The sequence below is a fragment of the Harpia harpyja genome, chromosome 4 (assembly GCF_026419915.1).
Source record: "Harpia harpyja isolate bHarHar1 chromosome 4, bHarHar1 primary haplotype, whole genome shotgun sequence".
NCBI classification, from domain to species: domain Eukaryota; kingdom Metazoa; phylum Chordata; class Aves; order Accipitriformes; family Accipitridae; genus Harpia; species Harpia harpyja.
Window position 1 is genome coordinate 83888094 of NC_068943.1, and position 25628 is coordinate 83913721.

The window sequence follows — 25628 nt, forward strand, 5'->3', positions numbered from 1 at the left end:
GCCCTGCCAGTGCCTCCGTGTAGGCCGGGGGGGGGTGGGTGGTGTGAGGGGGAGCGCGGCCCGGTGCCGCGGGATGCGAGTTGCCCTTGCTCCGAGCTCAGCGGTGCCTCCGGGCCTGCTGAGGACGGTTCCGGGGGATGGCGGTCTCTGTAAGGGCCCTCCTGGCAGGCAGTTCCCGCCTGGGGAGTCTCCTGCTGGCGTTGAATGGATGCCAAGTCCCGTGTGAGAAGTGCAGGGATGAAACTTGGCGGGGAGGGCAAAAAAAAGTGCCTCAAAAGTTGGGCTGTAGCCCTAGACGGGTCTTTTGGGTTGAAAAGGCTGCTGCTGGCACGAGGATGGAGCGTTGGGAAAGCGTTTCTGTTATCTCTTGGATGGGGAAGCCAAAATATAATTGTGGTGTAGTCAATTCCTAAAGGACTAGTAAATTTACATTCGTGCCTGGGTCACGGCGTCAACATATCGCTTGAATTGTTAGAAGTCAAAAGCTTTAGTGTCCGTGCGTCTTGTTTTGCACAAAGTTTGGCAGCCTGTCTCAGAATTCCCCCACTGATGCAGTTGACTTCAGACATGTGCTACCAGTCATTAATCAGAGTAGTTCTTTATTGGCCCCAGTGTCCCCTGTTGTTCTAACACTTGCTCTTTGCGAGTATGTACTATCCCTAATGTTTAATCTTTCTAAAGTACTAGCTTGTGTTCGTTATACATATTTCTCTCATAATGACTGAAGTTAGGCAAGAAGTCAAAACTTAATATGTCTGTGAGCTCTTGCCAGTATTTTCTGGATTCGTGCCTTGAGAGAAGAACATGAAGAAGCAGTGTAAATGGCTCTGTTCCCAATCCAAATAAAGCATTATTCAGAGTTGTATTCCAGGAATCTTTGTTTTTCACCACTCGTCGGAAATATCAATGGAACTGTTTGTTCTAGCAGTTATTGCTAGCTAGTATGAAGCTTCTGAAACAGTAAGAAATTGTTGGTTTCTTTGGTACTCGTTTATGATTAATTGCCCAGATTATCATCTAAAGCAGGCAGTTTGTAAATAATACATCCACAGTGAGCAAAAGCAATCCACCTTGATTGATTGCCGAGGTCTAATTGAGCAGCGATTCTCCGTCTCCCTCTGAGTCCAAACAGAGAGTTTGAAATTACAAATCTTCATTCTCTTGAAACTGCTTCTGCTCTGCGATGCAGCGCGTGGAGCTGCTAGCGGGTATGGCTTTTGGGGAGCAAGAGAGAACAAGGAGTGAACAGCACGCTGGACAGATTATACTGTCTCAACAGATCAGTTAATGGAAATGAAAAATAATCACGTGCTTATGAGTGTGAGTTGGTTAGGCTATATGCATATGAGGATCCCTTTATTGGTTTTTTGCAGTCAAAAAGGTGAAGATCAAAATATTTGTTGATGGCTTTCCCCCCCCCCCAGGCTTCTTTCCCCAGAAAATTAGCCACTTCCCTGGGAGGAGTGAGATCTGTAGGAAGTATTTGCTGGCTGCGAACATGAGCAGGGTGGTAAAGCTCTTCCCAAAAGAATTCAACTTCTTTCTCAGTGTCTTCCTGCCGAGTAAGCCCTTCTTAAAGCCTGACTTTCTTGTTGGCACAATTATTTTTTGGCTATCAGACTTAAATTCTATTATTTGCGTGTCAGAAGGGGCTACCTTCCAGCATATTAGAAGCCTCTCCTGAATACTAGGCAAAGATTAATATGCTGGGCTAGAGGAAAGCAAATAGTTTTCTCTGTTTGAAATTAGTGCTGGAAAAGAAATCAGGAAAAGTAAGCTACTGTCACTTAAAACTTTTTTAAGTGCAGAGGACTGAAGGAAAGTAGTCCTGATTCTTTAATCTTACAATATTCTTACAGTCCTGTTTGCTGTTACAGCTAAAGTTACACTTTTGCAAAGTTCTTGCAATAGTTTGAAAACCTAGGCCTAGAAAATCTGTGTTAGAAAGCAGCTTTAATGCAATTCTTTCATAACTTTTGTAGCATCCCTCTGTTTCGTTTCCCTCCTCATAGTTATGACATTTGTAGCCCAATAGCAGATCAAGGAAACACAAGACTTATATCTGTAAACTGGACTCTGGCTGTCAGGGCAGAGGCATCTTCATTACCAAATCTGAGGAGGACATAAAACCTGGACAGGATATGATCTGCCAGCTCTACATCTCAAGGGTAATCCCTCCATTCCATGTTTCAAGATTGCTGCTTTGTCACTGAGCTGGCGTTTTAATACCTGGTTTAGCCTTGCCTTGATGTGGTCAGTCAGCCATAAATAGCATTCACTGGTCATTTTCTTCAGATTCATCACCGTCAAAAGAATTCATCACTGTCAAAAGAAAAATGTCTACTTTGCATGTTATTCTGTAAACTTTGTTCAGAAATTACTTCTAATATTTTGAGAAAGAATCACCTTGACAAGAATTCAGGGCATTCTGGATAGGTGAACAAGGAAAACTTTACCCCTCATCAGTGAATGAGCACTTAAAAGATACTAATTTTTCATGAGTCCCATTAAGCCCTATCATCCTGTTCCAAATAAATGTCTCACCAAAGTGTTTTTGATTGACACTTTTAAGTCATGTCTCTAATGAAGTCTAATATAAAAACTTCTGTAAGCTTCAAGTTGTTTAGAATTCCAATAATTTGAGGAGCAAAACCTTAATTTACTTTGGTTTATTGTTGACCTTTGGACACACTTTATTTTATGGGCTAAATTTGTTTGACTTTGCATTGACCTCATTGTTATATTTTAGGGGATGTTCCAAGGTAAGAATGAAAGTCTGTGAATGTCTGGGAAAAATAATAAGAGGTGGAAGGGAGGACACATGAAGTCTCTGACTTGGAGGAAAATAAAGTAGGAAATCAGATCTTCTTGAGCAGGAGATAGGGTGGACTAACCCACAGGCTCCTTTTCTGCTGTTAATGTTTCATTCCTTCAAACACTCGCTGAGCTGTACAAAGACCAGCTACGACTTTAAATTAAGTGGAGAACCTGTGAACACTTGCTGTAGTGCAGACCCAAGCTCTAGTTTGATCAGTGTTAGGGACATAGGCTCAAGTAAGAGACATTTTCAGTATCTTTCCCAGGTCAGCACCAGGCTAGACTATGGTAGAAGCATACCTGGCAAAGGAGTTCAGTAGGGACAACAGCTAGTCTTGTCACCTTTGCTATAGTGATTAGTAAGTTACCAATGTTGTTCATGTGTTTCAAGCAAGTTTAGAAGCAAATCAGCTTCATGTTCTCCTTCCCAGCCTTTTATTGGTAGATTTAAGTTTGATCTGAGGATTTATGTGCTGGTGACATCCTGTGACCCTCCAAGAATATTTGTCTGTAATGAGGGCCTTACACATTTTGCTACTTCAGCATCCTCTGACCTTTTGCATAATAATTTGGTAAGTAAACAAGCCTATTAGCAGAAGTTAATGACAGCTCAATACATAGCGACCAGAGATACAGAGAAATCATAATGGTTTGACTGCCCGAAGCATCTTTCTCTTGAGAATCTCTAAGCGCTTCATAAATACTAGTAATTCATCTTTGTAGTATCTGAGTGCCATAAATAAAATTATGCATGAAATATTTGAGCAGATTCTGTAGTCAAATACAGCATGTGTTATATTATCCAGATCAGTGCTGCATGCAAGTTTTGGCACAGTTAGTACTTTTATAAATACATACCCAATTAACTTTCTGTATTATTCTGACTATTTTTCATGAAGCATTATTGTGGGGGAAAAAAAAATAGTTATAAGAAGAAGAAATCTTGGAAGGAAAAAAAGCTCCTAAATGCTAAGATATTTTGTTTTACTTCTTTATGAAAAGAAGTTGTGGCTTAGCTGATGGCTGGAAAAGGTTCTGGTATGCAGTTCTGGATCATTCCAACACAGAATTAGCTCTACTAATAAGTGGTTGTAGAATGGGGCCTGACTGAGAAAGGTTATCTTCCATTGAAACTGCTGATTTCTCAGAAGTGATGGAATTGGAATGCTGATGAGATTGCAGTGAAGTGAAATTGAAACTGTTGAGCCTCATTTATTGGGTTCTTTAGAGTAATGGGATCAGTATAGGGCTGATCATATTTAGTGCCATTAAATCTTCTGTGCTTAATTAAGATGCTTTGTACATTATGCAGTGTGACCAGGATCATGTAGAGAAGAAGGGAGGAGGCTAATACCTTTCTAACCCTGCATCTTGTTCATTCATTTACAGGATAATGTATGCATGCATCTGACAAATTATTCCATTAACAAGAACAGAGTTAATTCTGCAAGAGAAAAAGACCCTGGTAGTAAGAGGTAAAAAGGAGAGAACATTTCTAAGCTACTCCCAGAGGGGGTAGTGTTTACCTTTTCTTGTACATCTTTATATGCTTGACAGAAGCCTTCAAAACACCTCCTTGTGTTTCCCCAATGCACTGTATGTTTTGCTGTTGAATAAAGCAAGTGAAGAAACTCAGATGAGTAACAGAATTGGACACCAAAATTGGGAAGAATACTCCACAGAGGGGAGTTTGCACTTCAGCTTGACAACATCCATTGGATTTGTTTCAATTTTTGTCTTGAGATTAAATGCTTGCCTGCTTTTGCCAGGTACACTGATTCGTCTAATAAGATGTTACCACCCTCTGAACTTTGCTTGTAATATTAGATCATCATGCTATAACAATTCTACATCTTTACTGTATTTGTTATCTTTGTCAGCTGTGATAGGCAGTTTTATATTAGTTTACCTAGGCGTAATTTTTTTTTCCTATTGCAAGCATTTCTTTTGCAATGTTTCTTCTGTGTTCTTTCTTTGTAAATAAATCAGCTGCAGTGCTGTGATTGTGCAAGGTATAACTCTTACAAGGTGGTCCGGGAGTATACATTTCTTCTTTACATTTTGCTTCCTAAATCCTTTCCTGTACTAGGAAATGGGATTGCTCTAACTCAGTAATAGTTTGAGCAATAGAAGTTTCTGGACATGAATACAGTTATAATGATATAATGAAGCAGTACAGAGATTGAGCTGTTGCAATATTAGGGTAGAAATACACCAGTTCAGTTACATTTGTGTTTGTTACCAAAGTTTCCAATATCCTGCCCTTTCTAGGAAACTGTCCACTTTTAACAACTGCATGCAGAAATATGGCTGTGATACCAGCCAGATGTGGCTGCATATAGCAGATGTTGTTATTAAAATATGGGTAACAGCACATGCTATTATGAAACGTAACTATCACATGTGGTCCCCCAGTTACACCAGGGTAGTTCTCACTTCGAAATACGCACGTTTGATATTATCTTGAACCACAAATCCAAGCCCCAATTGCTTGAGGACCCTGATAAAAGTCTTTCCTTGATCTTGCAACATGATCATGTATTAACTGGTCTCTTCTTCAGCCTGTTGGTTGCTAGCATCAGCCTCTTTCTTACCACCAGTTTCGGATCGTTTTGGCTCTTGACAGATCTCCTGCCTGGTTCCCGGAGCCGGCTGGCTGGTGGGTGGCCGGCAGAGGGGGATAGACTACACCGAATCGGTGGGAAAAAGGGGATTGTGCTCCCGGACACATGCGGGGAGCGTTGCCTGCCTGCAGGAGTCCTCACCTTTGTGGCCAGCTTCACTCCAGGTCTTTGCATACAGAAGTATTTCAGAGTTATGCATTACCCTCGGTGGAAGTTACTCGGTAATGGAAGGGGCAGACTGTGGTTTTCAGAGAAGAGCAAGTTAAAGGCAGTTCCTCCTCTTCTACTCCCAGCACATACTAGATTGGTATCCACTCTGCGTTCGACCTGAGGCTATAATTTCAAACTGAGCGTGTTACTTATTTGTTTCCCTCTTTGCAATATATATATAAAAAAACCAGCTGGCATCACTCTACCAAGAACAGGCTGGAGAAGAAGGTGTTTTTTCCAGCATAAGCAACTTGTTCACAAATCCTTGTTGAAACCAGCAGCAAAACTCCAGATTTCCTATGTTTCCTCTGACCTTAGATGCTGGGATCAAGCACAGTGCATCCTCTGACCTGGCTCCACACATCTCTGTCACCTGTAAGAGATAATTTAACTTCCTAATACACCATACATACTGTGTTCTAGGTAGCCATCAAATTGCATAGGAAATCCGTTTATATGCAGTTTGAGGCAGGTAGGTGGGGGATCTCTTAGGAAGGGCTTTCACATCGCTTACCGTATCTTATCAGTCCTAGTAATAAAGGCAGCGGGGCCAGAGACAGAGCCCAGTTTGTAGGCTCTGATTTCTGCAAAAAGTTCCATGCCAAAGGATAGACTGGATTCACAATTTCTCCTTTAGCGTTTTCTGGAGCCACACAATACAAACACAGTTCAACTCTAGGCAAGTATGTGTGCTTGAGATTACACCAGCGATGTGTTATAGACCCATTTCTTTAGCCCATCTGTGAGCTCAGATATGCTGAACAGTATTGTCTCTGTTGCTCCAGACTGGGTATGGTTTTTAGCAAATGTCAAGTAAGATTTGGAGCCACTGGATGGCTACAACTCCAGTCCAGACCCACGAGATCGTGCAGTATGTGGTCATCACCCTGCAACAGATCAGAGAGTCAGATTAGCAGGTAAAAAACACTCAGAGGACTATATTCACAGTGTTTTTTCTGTTTTCTAATTCCATTCCTCTGAAACCTAGATCTCCTTATAAAATATTAAATGCCTTGTGGCAGCAGCATACCAGTTATTTGACGCAAAGAATTACACAACGTGTCCTAAGTTACAAACAGTGGAAGCTACAAATAAATTTGAGGACAAAGGAAGGGGAGGAGGAGAAACTAGGTGGTAATATCTATCTGTCCAAGAACTATCACCTTCCAGAAGTATTCTGCAAATAGTGGGTGCTAGCCAGCCAGGAGTGAACTGCATTCAGTGAAAAAGTGCATTTCAGTGGGCCCCATCACTTGCCAGGTTTGACTTCACACTGTAGTAAGGAGAGATGTGAGTTACTCAGCAGGTGATTTTTCTTCCTCTGACTCAGCATTGTATCCTCAGTATACTATTTATAGATGTTAAGGCAAAGCATCGAAAGAGCAAAAGATTCCTAATTTTAGTTTTAAAGTGATTTAGGAATGAAGGATTGAACACTGCTAAGGGGGGAACCAATTTGCTTTCTGTGCTAGATGATTAATCAGCAATATTCAGTGTATGATAACTGTCTCAGAAATGATGTATTGACGTGATAGAAGTTATATTTAGAAGGGAAAACCTTGACAAGGAAGGTGCCAGCTTCTGCTGCCTTCACTTTGACCATCATGTCATTACTGGAGACAACACAGGACAAATATTCTGCCAGGCAGAGGATTTTCAGGATCTGTTTTGCAAGCTGTTCGGTAGTCCCCAGCGCGGGTTTAACAGAATCTGTGGGAGAAGTGTCACAAGCTGGTGGGGAAGGGTGTGCTTTCTTTCACTATATGATTTCAGTCTGCTTCCAAAGCGTGTATCTGTTTTGCAGTCTTACAGTGGTAGTATGGAGTAGCTGGTCTCAAACTGTGATGCCTTTATGAGCAATGGCACATAGGGGATAATAAGCAAGTACCACCAAAATAATGAAACACTTTCCTGTATGCAGGTTTGTAGCATGGAGGAGCAAGCTAATTTGGGAAACCCCTTGTGAAGCAATATCTGAGCTATCTTTAATTTACTTCACCGAGAATTGACAATGCAAGTGCAGCTATGCCTTAGCTATACCACTTCCAGAATCTGAGCTAGGCTGTTTAAAGTTTCAGCCTGTAGTGTGGACATACCATTAATTATTGTATTTCCTTCCTTATGGGGCTTGAGCAAACCTCTACTCCCAAAACTTTGTCTCCCCAAATCAGGGAGATCGTCTCTTCTATAGACAGTATTGTTCATTAGGAACTGACAGAACCATTTTGTTGTTTCTTTTTTTAAATATACGCTTTGGCAATTGCTTCAATTTTTACAGCTTTGCTAGCACGTAACATCCATCAATAGATGACTAGTGAAATTTGCCTTTAAAAGAGAAATGTCAGGAGTTTCTGGGTGTCCTGACGTGAAACTCTTGTACTGGAACTTGATGTATATATGCTTGCTATGATGGTATCTGATTGCTGCCAGCTCTTGTTTTGCTCAATGAAAAATCGTTTGCTAAGAATGTCAGTGTGGTGTCTGATCTACTTAGTGGAACACAGTGAGGGAAAAAAGTTCTCTGTACTGAACTTCAGCTGAACAGCTGAGTGCTTGCACCACATCTCGAAAATTTTCTATTCACAGGGCAAGATATGTTTAAACCAGACCTGTACATTTATGACTCTTCATAAGACTGTAAAGAGCATAAAAATAAATACATTAATGTGGTATGGCAGAGTGTCACTTCGCAGGCTCATGAAGAATAAAGGGTGGAAGAGGCTGAAATGAGGAACACCAACTGTGATCTTGTAAGTCTGGGGGTTTGGCAGGGCTTGTTGTTTATATTGCTCCATTGAGAGTCATTCATTTTGCACTTAACCCTGTTAAGAGAGCACTCAGCTACTCACAGATATGCCCGCCCTTGGCCTAGTTTTCATCTGATTAGAGGCAAAAAGACCTCATGTGTCTGACAAATTGCTTCATTGGATAAGGCAACGTCTTTTTCAAGCTCAATTTCAGAAAATGTACATTTATTTACTACATATTAACAAAACTCTAGATAAGGAGGCACTGTCCCCATCCAAAGCACTCACAACATCTGCCTTGATAAAAGAAGGATTTGAGGCTATTGCTTCACGTTTCCTCTACCAGCAGCAGAACCAATACAATCCAGTGCCTCATTCTGCCTGACCTTCATCCTTGGGTACGGAGCCTACTGCTGTTAATCATGCCAGTTCAAGTGTTCAGCACTCATACTTTGAACTTTGCCTGTGGAATTATGTTAGAAAAATGCTGTTGTTTTGTTGTGATTTTTAACAAAAGCACTTTCCAGATCTGCTGCAGAGGTAGCTACAGACGCTGTTCAATTGTTTTCTGTTCAATTGTTCACTCTTCAATTCCTTTAGGTCAGAGTGGGCAGTCATTGAGGGGAGGTGGGGAATGAGCAGCTGACTGAGCAAGAGATTAAAACCTCTGCCCTAGCAGAATAGCAACATGAAACAAAATTAAAAGGTAACCAGTGTCCCATCCTCACCTTTTTTTAGCTCATTTTTTAACAGTAGCCAGTTTTGTAACATAGACTGAGCTGATGCTCTGCATTTCACCGACCTCAGCAATGTTGCACCAAGAATGAATTTAGTCCATACCATCAATCTGATTTTGAATCAGCTCCTGATACAAGCTATTTAGCCTTGTGAGACAGATGTGTCTGCATTAAGGAAGACAATTCCAATGCAGAACATCAATAAAATATTAATCTTTTCATATATTTTAATAGACATTTTGGTAGAAATTAAGCTACCCACTCCAAGACTGTTCCTATGTAAAAATACAGTACAATGTACGTTGCTGGAAACTACCACATATACAACATGCAGCAGGTCACTGTGAGAAAGATCATGTGAGCCTGGAAAGGGGTCATGAATTGCCTCCTTGCTCTTCTTCTAGTAGCTAGATTCTCAGCACAGTGTTTCACTGCCATGTGAGTACCTACACAGTGGAAGGTAGAGGGATTTCTGAGTTGAAAGGAAATCTGCTTGCAGGTGGAGGGAGAAATTTCAGTTTTTCCAGAGACCTTCTAAATACTGGAAGAATATTTGAGTATAAAGGAGAAGGACATGTTCAACGTAACTAAAGGTTGACGGGCAGCAATCAAGGTAATTAGTACCTCTCTCTTTTATCCTTCATCCTTCAGTTCTGGAACCAAACATACATGAAAAAATGAAGCATGGCATATTAGAAACACTGTCTGTACAAAGCATCACTGATGGATTGGGAAAATATGGTTATGACAACAGTATTGTGGATAGGGAAAGTGAGGCACGGAGCTTGTTGCTAGTTGGCAGAGATGATCATCTGTGTCACTGGACCTCTCTGGAACTTTCTCTGTGACCCTCAGAGTGAGGAACAGCATCAAATCTCATTCTCTCCAATGTGGAGAAGATCATTTTGATAGCCTCAGTCTGGTTTTGGTTCCTGCTCCAGCCGTTAATGGCACAGACTTGGAACCGATAGCAAACATAACCCTTAGGGGGTTTAGCTCTTCCTGACTCTTGGACAAAGTGTGAGGTCCCATAACATTCATTTCTACAGCCTTGTTCTGACCATTTCAGAGTTGATAGTGAACCTTCATGGTGCTGTTGGATATATTCAGGCCATCCATCACCTCTTAGCTTTTAATTCTGGAAAAGTGAATTTCATTGAGCTGTTATTTTTCTAAAAGTCATCTATTTCAATAGCAGAATCTCAATAAAAGAGGATCTATGTCTACAAAGAGAAGTTTCTGAGCTGTATAGTTCTTCGTTGTCTTGTGTCGCTATGGAAAAAGAAAAAGGATACAGAACTAATTCTTTCCGGTTTTTGTTTAATAGTGGTATCAGTTCAGGTACTAAAATGGCCAGATTTGTAAATGTAGTCAGGAAACACCAAATCAAAGCAGCTAGTTTCAGAAGAACTGGATTTTTGAAACTTCTTCAGTGTGCTGTGTGTGGCCCTGACCAGTAAGTTAGGACAGGATGGCATATCCTTGGGAACAATTGCACTGGGAATGTGCACTTTTTATTTAACAGCTTAAATGGAAGCTGGCCATTTCTGGCTTCTACACAATTGCTAAATACTTAAAAATCTGTCCCAAGTTGTTACAAAAGTTTAGTCCTTTGAAAGCCCCTAACACATAATTCCACAGATAGTTAATATTTCTGAAAAATCAGATTAATCCAATTAAGTTCCCAAATGAGAATTAGACTCCTTTAAAAATCTGATCAAAAGTGACTGTAGCAACTGCACCTTTTTATTTAAGTTGAGGAAAACCAGCCAAGCTCATATTACAAAAAAAAAAAAAAAAAAAAGCCACTGTCCGCTTGGTCTGGCTGCAAAGCACATTTTCAATAAGTTTATGCTCTAACAAGCTGTATCAGTTTCATCTCAGTAGATCTGATGGTTATTGAACAGCGTTCAATGTTCTGGAGGGTGCCAGGCACATAATTGTTTTTACAACACTGTAAAATGAATCAGACTGAAATTAGTGTCACTCAGCAGAATCACTTTCCTTCCCTTTAAATTACTTAATCTGAGGGTTAATCAAAAAGAAAATGAAGTATTGACACTGCCCTTCAGCTAAGGGCAAGTACAGGTTCAGTTGTCTTCACTTCATTTGGCTAGGAGGAAATGTTTTACAATATCTGCACTTGTACATGTGCCACTTCCCTGCTGCTCAGCCCAGGGGGGAGGCAGGACGGTGCTGACTTTTCAGCGCTTCCCACTTAAAAGTCAAATTGGCAGAAGAAGGAAGCTGCTGCCTTTTTTTTTTTTTTTTTTCATTTTAACTCCTGTGAAATGGGAGCTAGCAAAGAGGAGTCACAGGAAAGCTAGGTAAAAGGGTGTTTATGTGGGGAAGGTCCTCGCAAGACTAGGCTGGCAGCTTCATCTGTTATAAAGCACAGAGACATTCTCACCCCTCCTTCGGTGCCACTTGAGCTCAGGAGCAGAGGCGATGCAAACAGCTAATACAGCTAAGACATGCCATTGTGTACAAATCTCAAATACCATCTCCTTGATTTCTCAGGTATAAATTGGCTCCTTGCTGAGATAAACCACCTCCTTTGTTCGGCCCACTTTGAATTGTGTATTTTGGAAGCAATTCCAGTAAATGTCTCTGCCTTGAAGGCTTTCAGGTCTCACTATACGTGACTATTGCTTTGTTCTGATCATTCACTGTAGCAGGTTTATTATTTTTCACTCCATCATATTTTGTATGCACGCAGGTTTCAGTGGCATTTATTAGTAGTATGTTTTTAGAACAACGTCTGGCTCATGAGTTATATCAATAACAGCTGGGCAAAGGAAGATGATCATGAGCTATAATTATTATATACAGCAATACTGTCAACTAAAGGCTCAGAGAAATTATCTAGGCTAGAGGATATCTGTAGTTTCAATAGTGCATAATCCCTTTGCAACAATACAATTATGCAAAATGAGATTAAAGGGTTTATCTGCATGTGAAAATTGCATCAGTTTCCCTTCATATTGCTTTTCAGCTGGTGTAGATAATATTCATCCTCTGATAGCTTCATTTCAAGAGCTAGTGGCACAACAAGCCTCAGCTTCCATTTTTCCTGCTTCCCTGAAATAAATGGTACAGTGGGGGCATTTTGGTCCTTTTGGGTTGAGTTCAGAGAGCCCCTTCTTAGACGACTGGCCTGCTAAGGCTAAGCTGCTGACGGTCAGTCCTCCTCCATCCTACAAATGACCATCAGTTAATTCAATTTTAATACAGTCCTATCATAAACATAAGCTGTTGCAGTCCAGCACAAGCCATGTGGATAACGTGCTGCAGGATTAGGGCAGGGCTCTTGGGACATATACCCATATACAAATGGAAATGTGAGTGTAGCAGCAGAAGACCTACCTCCCATACCCACCCCAGCTTAGTACAAGTAACAGGAGCAAAAACAGAATAACAGAGGCTTAACACAGGTCAGGAGCCAAAACATTTGCTCAGCATCTTTCAGGGGCCTGTAATTCCAGCTACCAGCCAGTGTAGGAAGGTGCAAGTCTCTGCTTGTGTGCGTGGAGGAGCTGTGCCGCTCTCAAGGCACATCCCCTCTGTTGGGAATATGTGATTGGGATTTAATTAGTTCCAGTGCATATGGGATGGTTTCTTTCATTACAACATATATCTGAAGATTTATATTCTAGCAGAGACAGGGAGGGATGTAGCTTGTGGAGTGCTCTGACTCCTTTCTGCTGCAACTATTCTAGATTCCCTTCCCCACAGTGGAGCCAGGAGAGGCATTGTGTCTGAAATCCCTGGGTCATTATACCCAAGAAGTGTAGGGATCAGGGGGAGCCAATACAGATTTTTTTAGAATATCCAAGATAAAACCCCTCTACCTTTAGGAAGGATACCAGACGTTATGGTCTGAGGAAAATATCTTCTCTACAAGCAGTAAAAAAAGGGGAGCTCAAGCGAAGAGATGATTACAGTAAGCCAGCCATGAGGAAACAATATTTACTTCTTAATCTCTTTTCTTAAGCAACAACTGATAGTGTTTCTGACACGTGTTCAGTAATGAATGGAAAATATGAAGCCACCGATGGCAATGTCACACACCCTGCTTTTAACAGTTGGGGCCTGGGTGCAGAAATACGTGATTACATTAAGTCACACGGGTGGTAACATTGCTCACAACTGCCGAGGACCAGCAAGCAGCATTTATTGGTCCTGGCATTCATAAAATGATCCGGCACTGCCTGATGTCTTGCGGTACGTGACTACTCAGCAGGAGAAGTTGTACATAATGACAGTGGAAAGGCAACATTAATTGTGAACCATCTGTCAGACGGGTGCTTTGGAAGTGCTCTGATGTGGCGTACACACTACGCAAGGAGGGAGAACCCAGATCTGCTTCTCCTGCTGGTGAATATGAAATGATGTGGGCACAGGTATTGAAAAGTCTAGATTATCTTGGAAATGGGAAGAGAATGACTGGCCAGATACAGTCTCTTGCTGTGCGGGTGTGCAAGTGTATGTACATGGTCTACCTCTTTTGCTGGAAAGAAACTGGACAATGTTGGAAGGACGTTTGTCAAAGGGAATGACTGAAAACGTTTTTTGAAGGACTTTCTAGTGTGGCAGAGAATAACCCTGGCATTGTGAATCTTTTTTTCCCTAAATTATGCTTTGGAAATCTGAGTTATTCCCCAACTGCACTGATCAGCAGCAAGGACTGGACTAAAATGAGAAGGAAAAATATACTCTGAGATCACCAAAATGCTCAAGACAGATTCCCCAGGGAGGCTATGAGGTATCACTGCGGGGAGGTGGGGAGCAGCTCAGGTGTACAGCTGTGTGCCTGGAGCTGAGTATACCAAACCTACAGGTCCTTTGAAAATTTTGGTGCCGCGTGTTTCAATATCTAGACTTTTAAGTATACTGTGCAAGCTAAAAAAATCAGAATTCTGAAAATGGGGAATTTTCGAGTGAAATCATAATCTGTAGACAACTCCAAACAATGTATAAACACCTGGCACGAAGACAAGGAGAACTGTCTCTAGGTAAGAGAAATGTACCTGCCACTGGGAACAAGGAAAAGTAACTTAGGTGCAGACAGAAATAAATGGTAGAAAAAATGTCTAGTTTGCATATAACTTCTCTAACACCATGCACGTGTGTTTTATTTTTTAATTTATGATAGTGCTGTAATCTCTTTAGTTTTTTACATCCGGATTGTAAGAAAATTAAGAAAGAAAATTCATTCTCCTTGCTGGAGGACAAGAAGCAGTAGAGATGGCCTGGAAACTAAGATGTGAAAAGGTTTAAATCGGGTTGGGAATGGTTGCTGAAAGATGTATTATTGCATCTCCATTATCGTTTCATGAGGACACGAATGATTCAACAGAGAAAGTTTTGAGGTTTTCCAACCAGACCCAAGGGTCTGTCCCCTGTTCACACCCGGGATCTCAAGGACCCCCGGATCCCACAGGATAAATTTGCCGGGAAAAAGAAAAAGAGAAGAAAATGAAACCGAAATAATCCACAATTCAGCCGTGGAGGCGGTCCTGCCTGAGTCGCTCACGACTAAACCTCTCCTTAAATTAATGGCTACACTGGCACCTTTGGGGGCACCTGGGGGGCACCTTCAGTTTTGGATCACTTTTAATAATCCGGATAATTAACGTAAAAAAAAAAAAAAGGCAGTTACCTTGGATGGTGGGAGCTCGATCCCTTTTGTCAGCCCATGAGGGAGGAGAGGAGTTGGTTATTAGCGGGCACCGGCAGATCTGTCCCTACTGCGGACACCTTCCCCCCCCCCAGCACACCTTCCCTCCCGGGGGAGGGTTTCTGGGGGGCGAGTGCACCCCCCAAAGCCCAGCGGGGGTTGTCGGGCGCCCGGAGAGGGAGGGAGAGCCTCAAAGTCGGTGGCACCGAAACGGGAGAGGAAAAAACAACCGTTTTCCCAAGACAGCTAAAAAAACAGGTAACGCTGGAATATTACAGAGAGGGAGGAAGGGAAAACCTCCTCTCCCTTTGGGAATTGGGGTAATTCGGGCAACAGAGGGACTAAGTGAAAAAAAAAAAAATCATAACCGATTTTATCATTATTTCTCTGTTTTGCAGTGTTATCTCAGTACTCTGTTGCTGGGGTTTTGGGGTGGGTTGTTTTTTTTATTTGTGGTTTGGGGTTTTTTTTTGCGTTTTGTCATCCACTAATAAACTAAGGGAAGGAACAGAAAAAAACCTTTCCGATCCGCTGTGTGAACCACAACAGAGAAAATGTGTATTTGTGACTTTAGGAACATGGTGCTTTCGCGCCGCCCTGACGGCATGTTTCTGCACCCTCGTTTGTATATACTCATATGCGGGTACAGGTATTAAATAAAAAGATCGTCGGGGTGATATTTTGTTACTGGTTATTATTATAATAAATATAATGTATTAATATTATAATATTTATCAATATAGTTATTACTGTATCAATATTAATACTAATTTAAGGATTGATGTTAGTATTTATTCGTATCCTTATTAAGAAAATATATTGATAAATGCACTTCAGTTACATAAATCTCTCAGGGAAGCTCTCAAAGGGATATCGGGTCTTGAGTAAAATTGGAGGGTCTTAATTATTCTGTCTCCATGGGCCGGAGTGGAAGGCAGTGGGTTTCTCCCCGTGGGAATCTCCGTGCTTTGCTCTGTGTCCCAAGCACCGGGAAAACCAGCAAGTGCAGGGAGAGGAATCCGGGTGGGGAACGGCCTCGGGGGGGTCTCTGGGCCGGTCAAAAAAGGGGTTTGGTAAAAAAAAAAAAAGAGAAGAAAAAAAGATTCGATGGAGATATCTGGCCATGGTAATCGTTCCGGCTGATTTGCAACACAAGTCGCCTGAGAAGTTATTCTGCATAGCAGCGACGAAGGGTAAATACAAGGAATTTCCTTACTTTTTAGGGAAAACGAGTGAAAAAGGCTCGGGGCATCGATGCTCATGTTGACATGAGGTCTGAGCTGTGCAACGTCCTTGCTTCTCTGCTACGGTCCTAATTTATCAGGAGGACGTTAAGAGCAGTGAATATTAAAACCTTTATCCCGCTCGAGATGTGAATTCCTGTGCCTCGACCGACTCTGATTCAGTGGCTGGATTCATTTATCAGAGGTGTAGACAGGGACAGCTACCTTTTTCTTTAACTGCAACTTCGGTAAACTTTTCCGACGTGATTCCTTCAGTCCTAAAGCAGTTATTCCTGCATCGACAGAAATTGCTGCTTCTGCCACCCCGGCCCAAGCTCCTGGTCCAGCTCCCCCCGGTGTGTGCTGAAACCTGTGGGGTTTTGAACCGTTTCTGAGTGCAAACGGCCTGAACCGCCCCAGAAATCCCCCTTTCACCCCCAAAGCCGGTGGGGTTGGGGACAGGACCCCCCCCCGCAATCCTCCTTCCTCGGTTGGCAACGAGGGGAGGAAAAACGACTGCAAACGTCGGGCTCGGGTAAGGTGGTCTCCCTGTGTTTTGCCCTTTGGAAAAGGACGGAATTATGTTTTTGCAAAGCAGAATACAAAGCATCCGCCCCTGACTTTCTCGTAAACCAACAATCCCGCCGTTGTATTCACGCGTGGGATTTAATGTAGTCTGGCACTTCTTGTAAACAAACAATTCACTCACCCATCGACTAATCCTGGGCGGTTTTTTTTCCACCGTTCTGGCAAGTAACGTTTGGGTGTTCAATTGATTCGCAGCAACGCATTTCTTCCCCAAACCGAATCAATTCGGCATCACCTGGCTAATCCTAACAGCCGGCAACGTATCGTGGGGAAAGCTGTGAATTCAGCCCTGAAAATCCCAGGAAATCCCTGGATTTGCCTATCGGCTTCTATTTGAAGCTAAAAAAAGCTGTTTAAATCCCCGGAGCCTCCCCACCCCGAGTCCCTGGAGCCACCCCGAGCCCCCGTTGCAGCCCGGGGAGGGGAGGAGGGGGGCGGCTGCGTGTCTCCCCCCCCCCCCCCCCGGTCGCATCCTGCCCACCCTCTCCGGTCCCGCCGCACCGGGCGGTCCCAGCCGCCGCCCCTGCGATAAGGAAGGTGGCGGGGGGGGGGAACGGCGACCTTTGAAACCCCCCATTCCCCCCTCCCCACCCCGGGCACCTGCAGAGCCGGGGCGGGTCCGGTGCTCAGGGCCACCCCGGGGTGGGGGGGGCAAAGCTGGGGGCACCCACTGGGCTCCCTGCCTTCCCTGGCCCACCCACGGGTGCTGCGGAGGGGAGCGGGGTACAGGGTGCAAACGGTGGAGAGCGGTGGGAAGCGGAGCTCGGGGAAGTGCGACTGCAGGCAGGGATGCTCCGGGGGGGCTTTTCTGCCCTCCCCGTCTGATTTACCGGGGGGGTTTACACCTCCCCAGTGGGGTGAGAGGGGGAGGAGAAGGAAACCAGGGCAGCATTGGGGAAGAGTTGCTCTGCGGACCCAGTTTGGCCTCAGGGTGTTTTCCAGAGACGCACATCTCGTGTTCTGCTCTCAGTCCTTCCCTATCGCTCTTCCCATCTCATGCTGGGATCGCAAACTGGATTCAAGGGCTGAGGGGGGGGACAGGGAAGAGACTCTGCTCTCAACCCTTCAATTACAGAATAAGTAGAAATATGTAAAAATGCACTAAAACCCACTGGGACAGAGACATGTCTCCCTGTCCCCCACGATGCTGCAGACCAGCACTCACTGGAGCTCTAGGCCAGTCCAAGGGTGATATTCGGTGCCTTTCCATCTGTCCTTACTGGGATACGCCCCAGTGCAGTGGGCAGGGGAGACAGGAGAGACCTCCTCAGACCTGGTCCGGCAGTGGCAATGGCAATGGCAGTGGTGAGGGCAATGCATGGCCCGTCTCCCAGCGGTTGTAGTGATCTCTTGGCGATCTATTAATCACAAAGTCTCCCAACATACTTGCTATGGTCTCTGCTCTGCCTGGGCAATGCTGAGCCCAGCCCTGTGCCTGCACGTAAGCCCTTTTAGGCATTTTTGATCTACCACCAGGCTCAGGAAGGCAGAAGAAGCCTGAACAAAGCACTTGGCCACTTTTTGGATCTCTCCCTGCAGTACAGGTGAGAAACACACAAGATTCAGCCAGAAAAGCAGCAATGCTGCACCCCCGACACCTCCGTGGGGCATTTCCACAGCGTGGCTGCCCTGAGGAGGTTCAGATCCCCAATATTTTACCTGCTCTGAAGACCTTAGTCTCCCCCAAAGGCCTGGGAAGGTTTTGCCATGAAAAGCAGGAGGCATAATTCCCATTGCAGTGAACACCGCAGGCCTGGGGACCTCAGTCACCGTCCTGCTGGCCTGAGCACCTCCGTGCCCAGCCTGGGACTAGGAGCAGCCATCGCTCATCTTGCCATGATTTATGGTCCATCCTACTGAGCTCAGTGAGACTTCCCTGAGCGAAGGGCATGAATCACACCAGGCGTGTGAATTAGAGCCTGGCCTTCAATGGAGATCACCATATCGGTGGCTCGGTCCAAAAGACAAAGGCCTCATGTTTGAATTTCTGCCCTAGGGAGAAATCTCTGATCTACCAGAGAGACCAGAAAAGAGAGTGATAACCCGTCGAGCGCAGCGGAGCCGTGCCGGACCAGAGGCACAGTCCAGCTTATAGGCTTGTGTGTAATTTTATGCTACGAGGGAAGGGGATTCCTCTGGTTCCCATCCCCAGGCTGCCCCATGTGCCAGGTACCCTGCAGTGACATGCCTGGTACGGGAGAGCTGCTCCTGCCCTGGCTGGATACAACCAGATTTGCCTCCTGCAGAGCACATTTTTGAGAATAGGCCTTCAAAATCTCCCTGATTCCACCAAAAATGTGGCTCACCTCCAGGCCCTCCATGCATGTTGTCAAGCTATGTCCCCTTGCAGGCTGCCTGCGGGACCCACACCCGGCTGCAGGCTCCCACCAGCAGCGGAGGGAGCAGCAGGGAAGCGCAACGGATCCCGACGGCTCCTACCAAATTAAACATCAGAAGCAGGGCTTAGAAGCCAAGTACAAAGCAACTCCCCTTTTCTCCCACAACAGCTGAAATAAATTGCTTTAGCTGAGCAGGAACTTGGGGAACACAGAGTTAGTCCCTGGTGCGTGCAGCGATGGGCGCACGTTGCCGGGCTCGGTGCCGACAGGGAAATGTGCTCAGGCAAAAGGGCGTCTCCGGCTGGGTGGGATGGATGGGATGCACAGCCACAGTGCACGATGCACATATACGGGTGTGTGGAGGTGGTGTGCAGAGATGTACATTTTGCCGTATTTAAAGAAAGGGCTTTTGAAGAGCTGGATTGTACACAGAGCCAAAGCAAGTGGGGACACCCAGCTGCATTTATGTAGCTGTTTCCAGGTTGAGGATGTGCAGTAGACAGAGAGATAAAACACAAACATATTGTATAATACATTTGTATTTTTTCTCTCTGCTCCCTGGCAGGAGCATTTGCTTCGTTAAGGGGCATCGAGGACATATCCCCTCTGCTTCCCCCAGGCTTCTGCTCTGTGGGCAAAGCCAGTATGGACTCCCACCACGCTTATTCCCCTCCTGGAGGCAGGAGCGGGGTCAGGGCTGGTCTCCTTTGAGGTTTTGGCCTCCCTGGCCGAGGAGCTCGGGCTGGGGGAGGCCGGGGCTGGAGAGGAGGATGCAGGAGGTGGGAAGGGGGCTCACAGAGGAGCATTTTCTGAGGGAGCAGATGGGTTTGGGGCTGGGAGCGGGGGGCACCGGCAGCTGCGGCCTTTTGGGGGCCACCATGGTATTTCATTTTCCATTTTGGCAAACGGAAGGGAGAGACACAAACTGGAGATTTCAGGTTGGACAACCTGGGAGCAACACACCAGCAGTCCGAGGCGGAACTTGGGACTCCTGGTTTATCATAAAGAAACTTAATGGCAAGGAAGAAGCCTCCAGTCAAGCCTGGGGAGGGGAGAGAAAACCTGGGAAGTGAAAGGATGGCGAGAACCAGGTTAAACAAAACACCCCGAGTTTGAAATCACCCCACGTTTCACCCCAAAAAGGGGGAGGGGGGATCAGAAGTGCGCTGCAGTGATAGCGGGGCTGGGGCATTAGTGCAGAGCGGGGATAAAAAGAGCAAAGAGAAGTCAAGCCATGCTCTCTGTTCCCATGCCAGCTGATTTGTTCAAAGGATCCACGAGAAATCCGCTATAAAGTACAGATTCTGGCCCTCCAGGCATCAGGGAGAGAAATATTCGCACCTACATCCCCCGGGCTTCCGGGGATGCCTGTGGGGTGGGAGAGGAGGGGCCGGCGGTGAAGGGAGAAAAAAGAAATAAAAGATCAAAATGTTTGCCTTTATTTGATTTTTTTCTTCCCAGAAATATTGCCAAAATCAGAAACCAAAGAGCTGGGCTCCCTTCCAGACCCAGAACTCAATTTTCCAACAATTGATTATTTCCAAACGTTAAGTCTTTAAGTAGTTCCAATTTTTGTTTCCCCTTCAAACTGCTTTGGGGTTTGGGTTGGTTTTGAGGTTTTTTCCTTGTATTTTGTAACGATGGCCTCAAATTCAATTGCTTTTAAAAAATCAGAGACTGTTAAAAAGTTATTCCCCTGCTTTTTCGAATTCCAGATGGTATAAATATTAAATGGATCCTATCGAGAATATGATAAAAGAATAGTTGCAAAGTAATAAGTGCATTTGATAATTTTAAGCCCGATCACAGAGAGGAGAGAGGAACTAGTAAAAGAAATCCGGGGTTTTTTTCCTTTAAAATAACGCCGTTCCTCTTGCTTTATCGTGACCTTAAATATCACACTGAAATTTTCTCAGTAAAATTGTCAAAGAACGGAAATCTTAATATCAGTTTGGAAGCCGCATTTTAAACTATTTCCACTGCAAAGCCTGCTCGAAAATTTCCGAACACGTTATAAAGAAGATGAACCGAAGGGAAGCGCGGTCTTAAAAGCACGAGGTACGCTGCAATTTCGGAAACCGGTAATGCCTCCAAATAAATTAACCCAAGTGCAGGTTTTTTGGGGGGGTGAAAAAAAGGTGAATTCCTCCCCGACTCTGCTCCGGCCGGAGCAGCATCCCCGGGAGGCGGAGGGAGGGCGGGGGGGGCCGAGCCCCCACTCACCGGCCTGCCCGAGGAGTCCTTGGGAAACGGGATAAAATCCGATTTCCATACATCGGCGGTTCCGTACCCTCTTTTATCGGGGTGTCTGTGCGCGCTGGGCTGGTCGGGAGCTTCTGCCGGTGGATCCCACTCCTTTTTTTTTTTTTTTCCCGCTTGGATTTAAAAAAAAAAAAAAAAAAGAAAATAAAGTGACAAAAACTACCAGGAAAGTCTGCAGCAAGTCGCTCTGTCCGCGGATCCCGCTTCAGCCTCAACCCGGGATATCTCGGGAGCTTCTCCCGGCAAAACCACCGCGGGGCCCGAGCTCTCCCCGTGGCCGTGGGGGTTCCGTGGGGGCGGCGGGACCGGGGCAACCCCGCCGGCCGCCGGCACAGCGAAGCCCCGAAGTCAACAAGTTCTTAACTTTCAACTTGGCCTTGACCTCCGGATTAAGCCCGACCTTTCTGTGAAGGAAAGAGGGTGAGACGCGGGGGAGCTGCGGCCCCGTCGGCAAACACCCGGCCGGCCGTCGCGTCCCAGCGCCCCAGTTATGGGCTGGTTCAAAGCAAATGGGGAGAGGGCAGGAGCGGGGGAGAATAAAAAGGGCATCAAAGAAGGAGTGCAGTCGTTAAACTACGGAAAGGGAAGGAAGAAGCTTTGAAATCGGAAAGGTGAAGGCTAAAAACACTGGGATTTTTTTTTTTATTTTAATTTTTTTCTCCAGAAAAAGAAAATCGTCGGCTTCCGTGAGACTCCGGGATTTTTAGAGGACGAGAAGGGCGGAGGAGCGAAGATGCAGCTTGGCGATGAGGTTTATTTATCTCCCTGGGAGAGAGGACGGGGTGCTGGAGCGGATTTCACCGAGACAGCCCGGGGCAAAGCCCCTGCAGATGCAGGGAGCTGGAAGGAGCCGGGGGGGATTTTTTTGGGGGGGGAGAGCTGCCCCCCACAGAGAAACGGGGCTTTTCCCCACCTGGGCGAGCATTGCAATCACCAGTCCTAATCCCTATTTTCTATCGGGATTTCTGTCCCTACGTGTCAAACCCTGCCTCAGCTCCTGTGGGTGGATGGGTCGTTGCTTTGGTGGCCCCAAGTCGTGGCAGAAGGAGAATTTTTATTGCGATTTGATAGTCAGAAGGCAGAAATCTCCCGATTTCTTTGCCCGAAGGAAACAACGCGTGAGCTCAAGCTGCTTTTGGGGGAATTCTGGCAAAGCTTTCCGTCAGACAAGGCCTTTAGGGGAAAACCAGAGAAAAAAAGGAGCGAAAAACGTGGCTGTGTGTTTGTACCATGTGTACAGACGACGAAAAATGTGCGTACCTGAATAATTTATTAGCACGCACATAGACACAGGCCTCAGTGTATTTACCCCAGACTTTTCCAGACCCATGTAATCCCTCATCGCCATGTCTGTCTGTCTTTCCCCCTTCTACCTGTCTCTCCACCTGTCCGGTGCTCCTGGACCCCAAAGGGACTCTCTATATTATTTTCCCACCTCCCTTTTCCAAAGTCTTTCCCTTTGGGATGCTTCTTAGCCTGGATCCACACTGACCTGCATGCCCGGCCCAGGGCCACGCCAGCATCGTGCGTGGCAATAGCTGTGTGCAAGCAGACTGGTTCCCCCCCTTCTCCTTTGCAGTTATTTTTTCGGGGTACTGGGGACCCCCCCTTTCCCCTCTTTCCTTGCTTTTAGGGCCATGCCCTGTCCCTCTCCCTAGGGATAGAGGTTTCAATCTTTTGCAGCTGAAAGTGAAGGTGCACGACGATGTACATGGGATTAAACCCCCCCGAGCAGGGGCAGAGGGAGAAGCCGGGGAGCAGGGGAGGCTCCATCCCCGAGGATTCATTGCTGCCCCACGGCTGCCAGCCGTCACCCCGCATGGACCGAGGGGGGTCCCCGGATCTCCTCGGGTTGGACCAGGCTTTTTCCGAGGGCAGAAACCCGTGGACCTACGTGAGAAGAAGGGGCCACACCGGGGGTGGGGGAAAAAAAAAAAAAAAAAAGATGGTTTTAATCTCAGCCCGGATTTTTCCACCGGGGACTGCTCCTCCGCGCCGTTCGTGATCCTTCCTCTCCTTCCCCTCCCTCCCCTCGTCCCCCCTACTCCCCCCCCCCGCCCCCCCCCTTTTTTTTTTTGGCAAGATGCAGCGCAAGAGGCGCCTCCCGTGTACCCGCCTGTCACGTGCGGGGGGGGGGTCCCCCTTCCTCCTCCCATTGCAATAAAAGTATTTTCGCAATTTCTGCAGCCAGGGTTTATTGGGGCTGGAGGTTTTTTTTGTGTGGGCTTGGGGTTGGTTTTTTTGTTTTTTTTTTCCTCCTTCTCCGTCCTTTTCCCCCCGAGCGGCAGCCAATGAGGCAGCCCCCGACCGTTGCGTCAGGGCAGCCCGGCGGGGAAAGGCAGCTCTCTGTAGCTCGCAGCCTTTTAAAAAGATCCGGGGACCCCCCTCGGGCAGTGCCCGGGTGCTGCCGAGCAGGCTCTCCCCATGCCCCGGCCCCCGAGCCGCCCCCCATGCAGCCCCCGGAGCCCCGCGGCCCCCCGGGCCTCGAGGGGCTCCTGGCAGCCGGCGGTTTCGCAGGCGGCCAGGGCAGGGGGCTGCTGCCACCTCCTCCTCCCCCCCCGGCCCTCGGCGGTCCTTCGTCTCCCCCCGGGATGAACCCCGGTTACCCGGCGGAGGGACCGGCCGAGCCCCCCAAACCGTGCCCGGCCGCCCCGCCGCCGCCCCCGGCCGCCCCGCCGGGTCCCGCCGCCTCCGCCCCCGCTGCCCTACGGATACTTCGGCAGCGGCTACTACTCCTGCCGGGTAGCCCGGAGCTCCCTGAAAGCCGGGCCGACCCAGGGCCCCTTCCCCACCGAGAAGTACCTGGACCCCCCCGCGGGCAGCGAGGACTTCCAGAGCCGCCCCGCCGAGTTCGCTTTCTACCCCGGCTACGGGGCTCCTTATCAGCCCGTCGCCGGTTACCTGGACGTGTCGGTGGTACCGGGGCTGGGGGGGCCGGGGGAGGCCAGGCATGAGACTCTGCTGCCCGTGGACGGTTACCATCAGCCGTGGGCTCTGGGCGGCGGCTGGAGCAGCCAGATGTGCTGCCCCAAGGAGCAGGGCCAGGCCGGGTACCTCCTGAAATCCGCCTTTGCAGGTAAAGTCCCTGTGCTGGGGCTGGGAGGCGGGCGAGGGGGTGTGGGTGCATCGCGGGTGGGGGGGTTGGGATTGGGACCAAAGCTCGAAATCATCTGCTGGGGAGCTGCTCTTGCCATCCAGTAACACTTGTTTGCGAGCTAGCCCAAATCAGCCAGTAGGTAGGTTTCACAAAATAATAATTGAGATTAACACTGCCCTTTGCAACTCATCGCCCTCCGAGCAGGGAGGCAGCTGGTGATACTATCCGGGTTCAGACGGTGATACTATCCGGGTTCAGCTGGTGATACTATCCGGGTTCAGCCACGATCCCGGCAGCTGCGGGCCAGCCGCACTCGGAATCGGGATGCTTTAAAGAGGGGAGGGGGTGCGCATGGACCCCACCGTGCAGGGCCGTGACCGGGGGGGGGCCCCTTCCCACGCACCCCCGCCCACGCCGGTGGGATTGAATTCGCCCCCGGCCCTGCTCGGCCGCGCACCGAGTTGCGGAGCAAGTACGCGGGTATTAGCGCGGGGGTCACCCACGTCGGTGTTTTGCCGATACCTGGATTTTTCTCCCCCCCCCCCCAAAATAATAAATTTAGGGAAGAAAATAGATATTTAAATATCAATTGGGAGAATATACCATTCAAATAAATTTAAATATCATCGCTGTCAGGAGGCTGGAGGGAAGAAATGGGGTGGCAGGGAGAGGGGGGCTGCCGCTCGCAGGGAAAGGTGACTGGAGGTGGGTGCAGGGTGCGTGGGACCCCCCCCACGACCCGTCTCAAACCCCGTCTCTTCCCATTCCCAGACTCCGCCGGGCAGCTGCCCACCGACGGCTGCTCCTTTCGCCGGGGCCGCAAGAAGAGGGTCCCGTACAGCAAGGGGCAGCTGAAGGAGCTGGAGAAGGAGTACGCCAGCAGCAAATTCATCACCCGCGACAAGAGGAGGAAGATCTCCGCCGCCACCAACCTCACGGAGCGGCAGATCACCATCTGGTTCCAGAACAGGCGGGTGAAAGAGAAAAAAGTCGTCGCTAAAATCAAAAGCAGCAGCAGCACCCCGTGAGGACACGGCCACCCCATCTGCACACACCCACCCACTCCCCTTCGGGGGTCTTGGGGTGAGGTGGTGGGGGGGGGGTCCGGCACTGTCAGCGGTGGGAGCGAGAGGGCCCCCCACCCACCCCGGGGTGGGCTGAACCCGGGGTAGCGCAGGGCGCTGGGCAGCGCTCCCCGCTGCTCCCAGGGTGGGGGGGGGGAGTGTGAAGCCCCCCCCCACCTTCCCCGGCAAAGGAGGGTGAATTCGGAAGATGCCCCATCCCCGCCCGCTTTGCACGCAGAG

General features: G+C 47.2%; 1 protein-coding gene across 1 annotated transcript; it reads left to right on the forward strand.

The window, feature by feature from the left end:
* Positions 1-22932: 22932 nt before the first annotated feature.
* Positions 22933-25378, forward strand: HOXB13 (homeobox B13). Its single transcript, XM_052785854.1, is given in 4 exon segments — positions 22933-23121; positions 23684-23923; positions 23925-24303; positions 25096-25378. Coding segments are annotated over 4 exon segments (1065 nt in total). The 3' UTR covers positions 25353-25378.
* Positions 25379-25628: the final 250 nt, after the last annotated feature.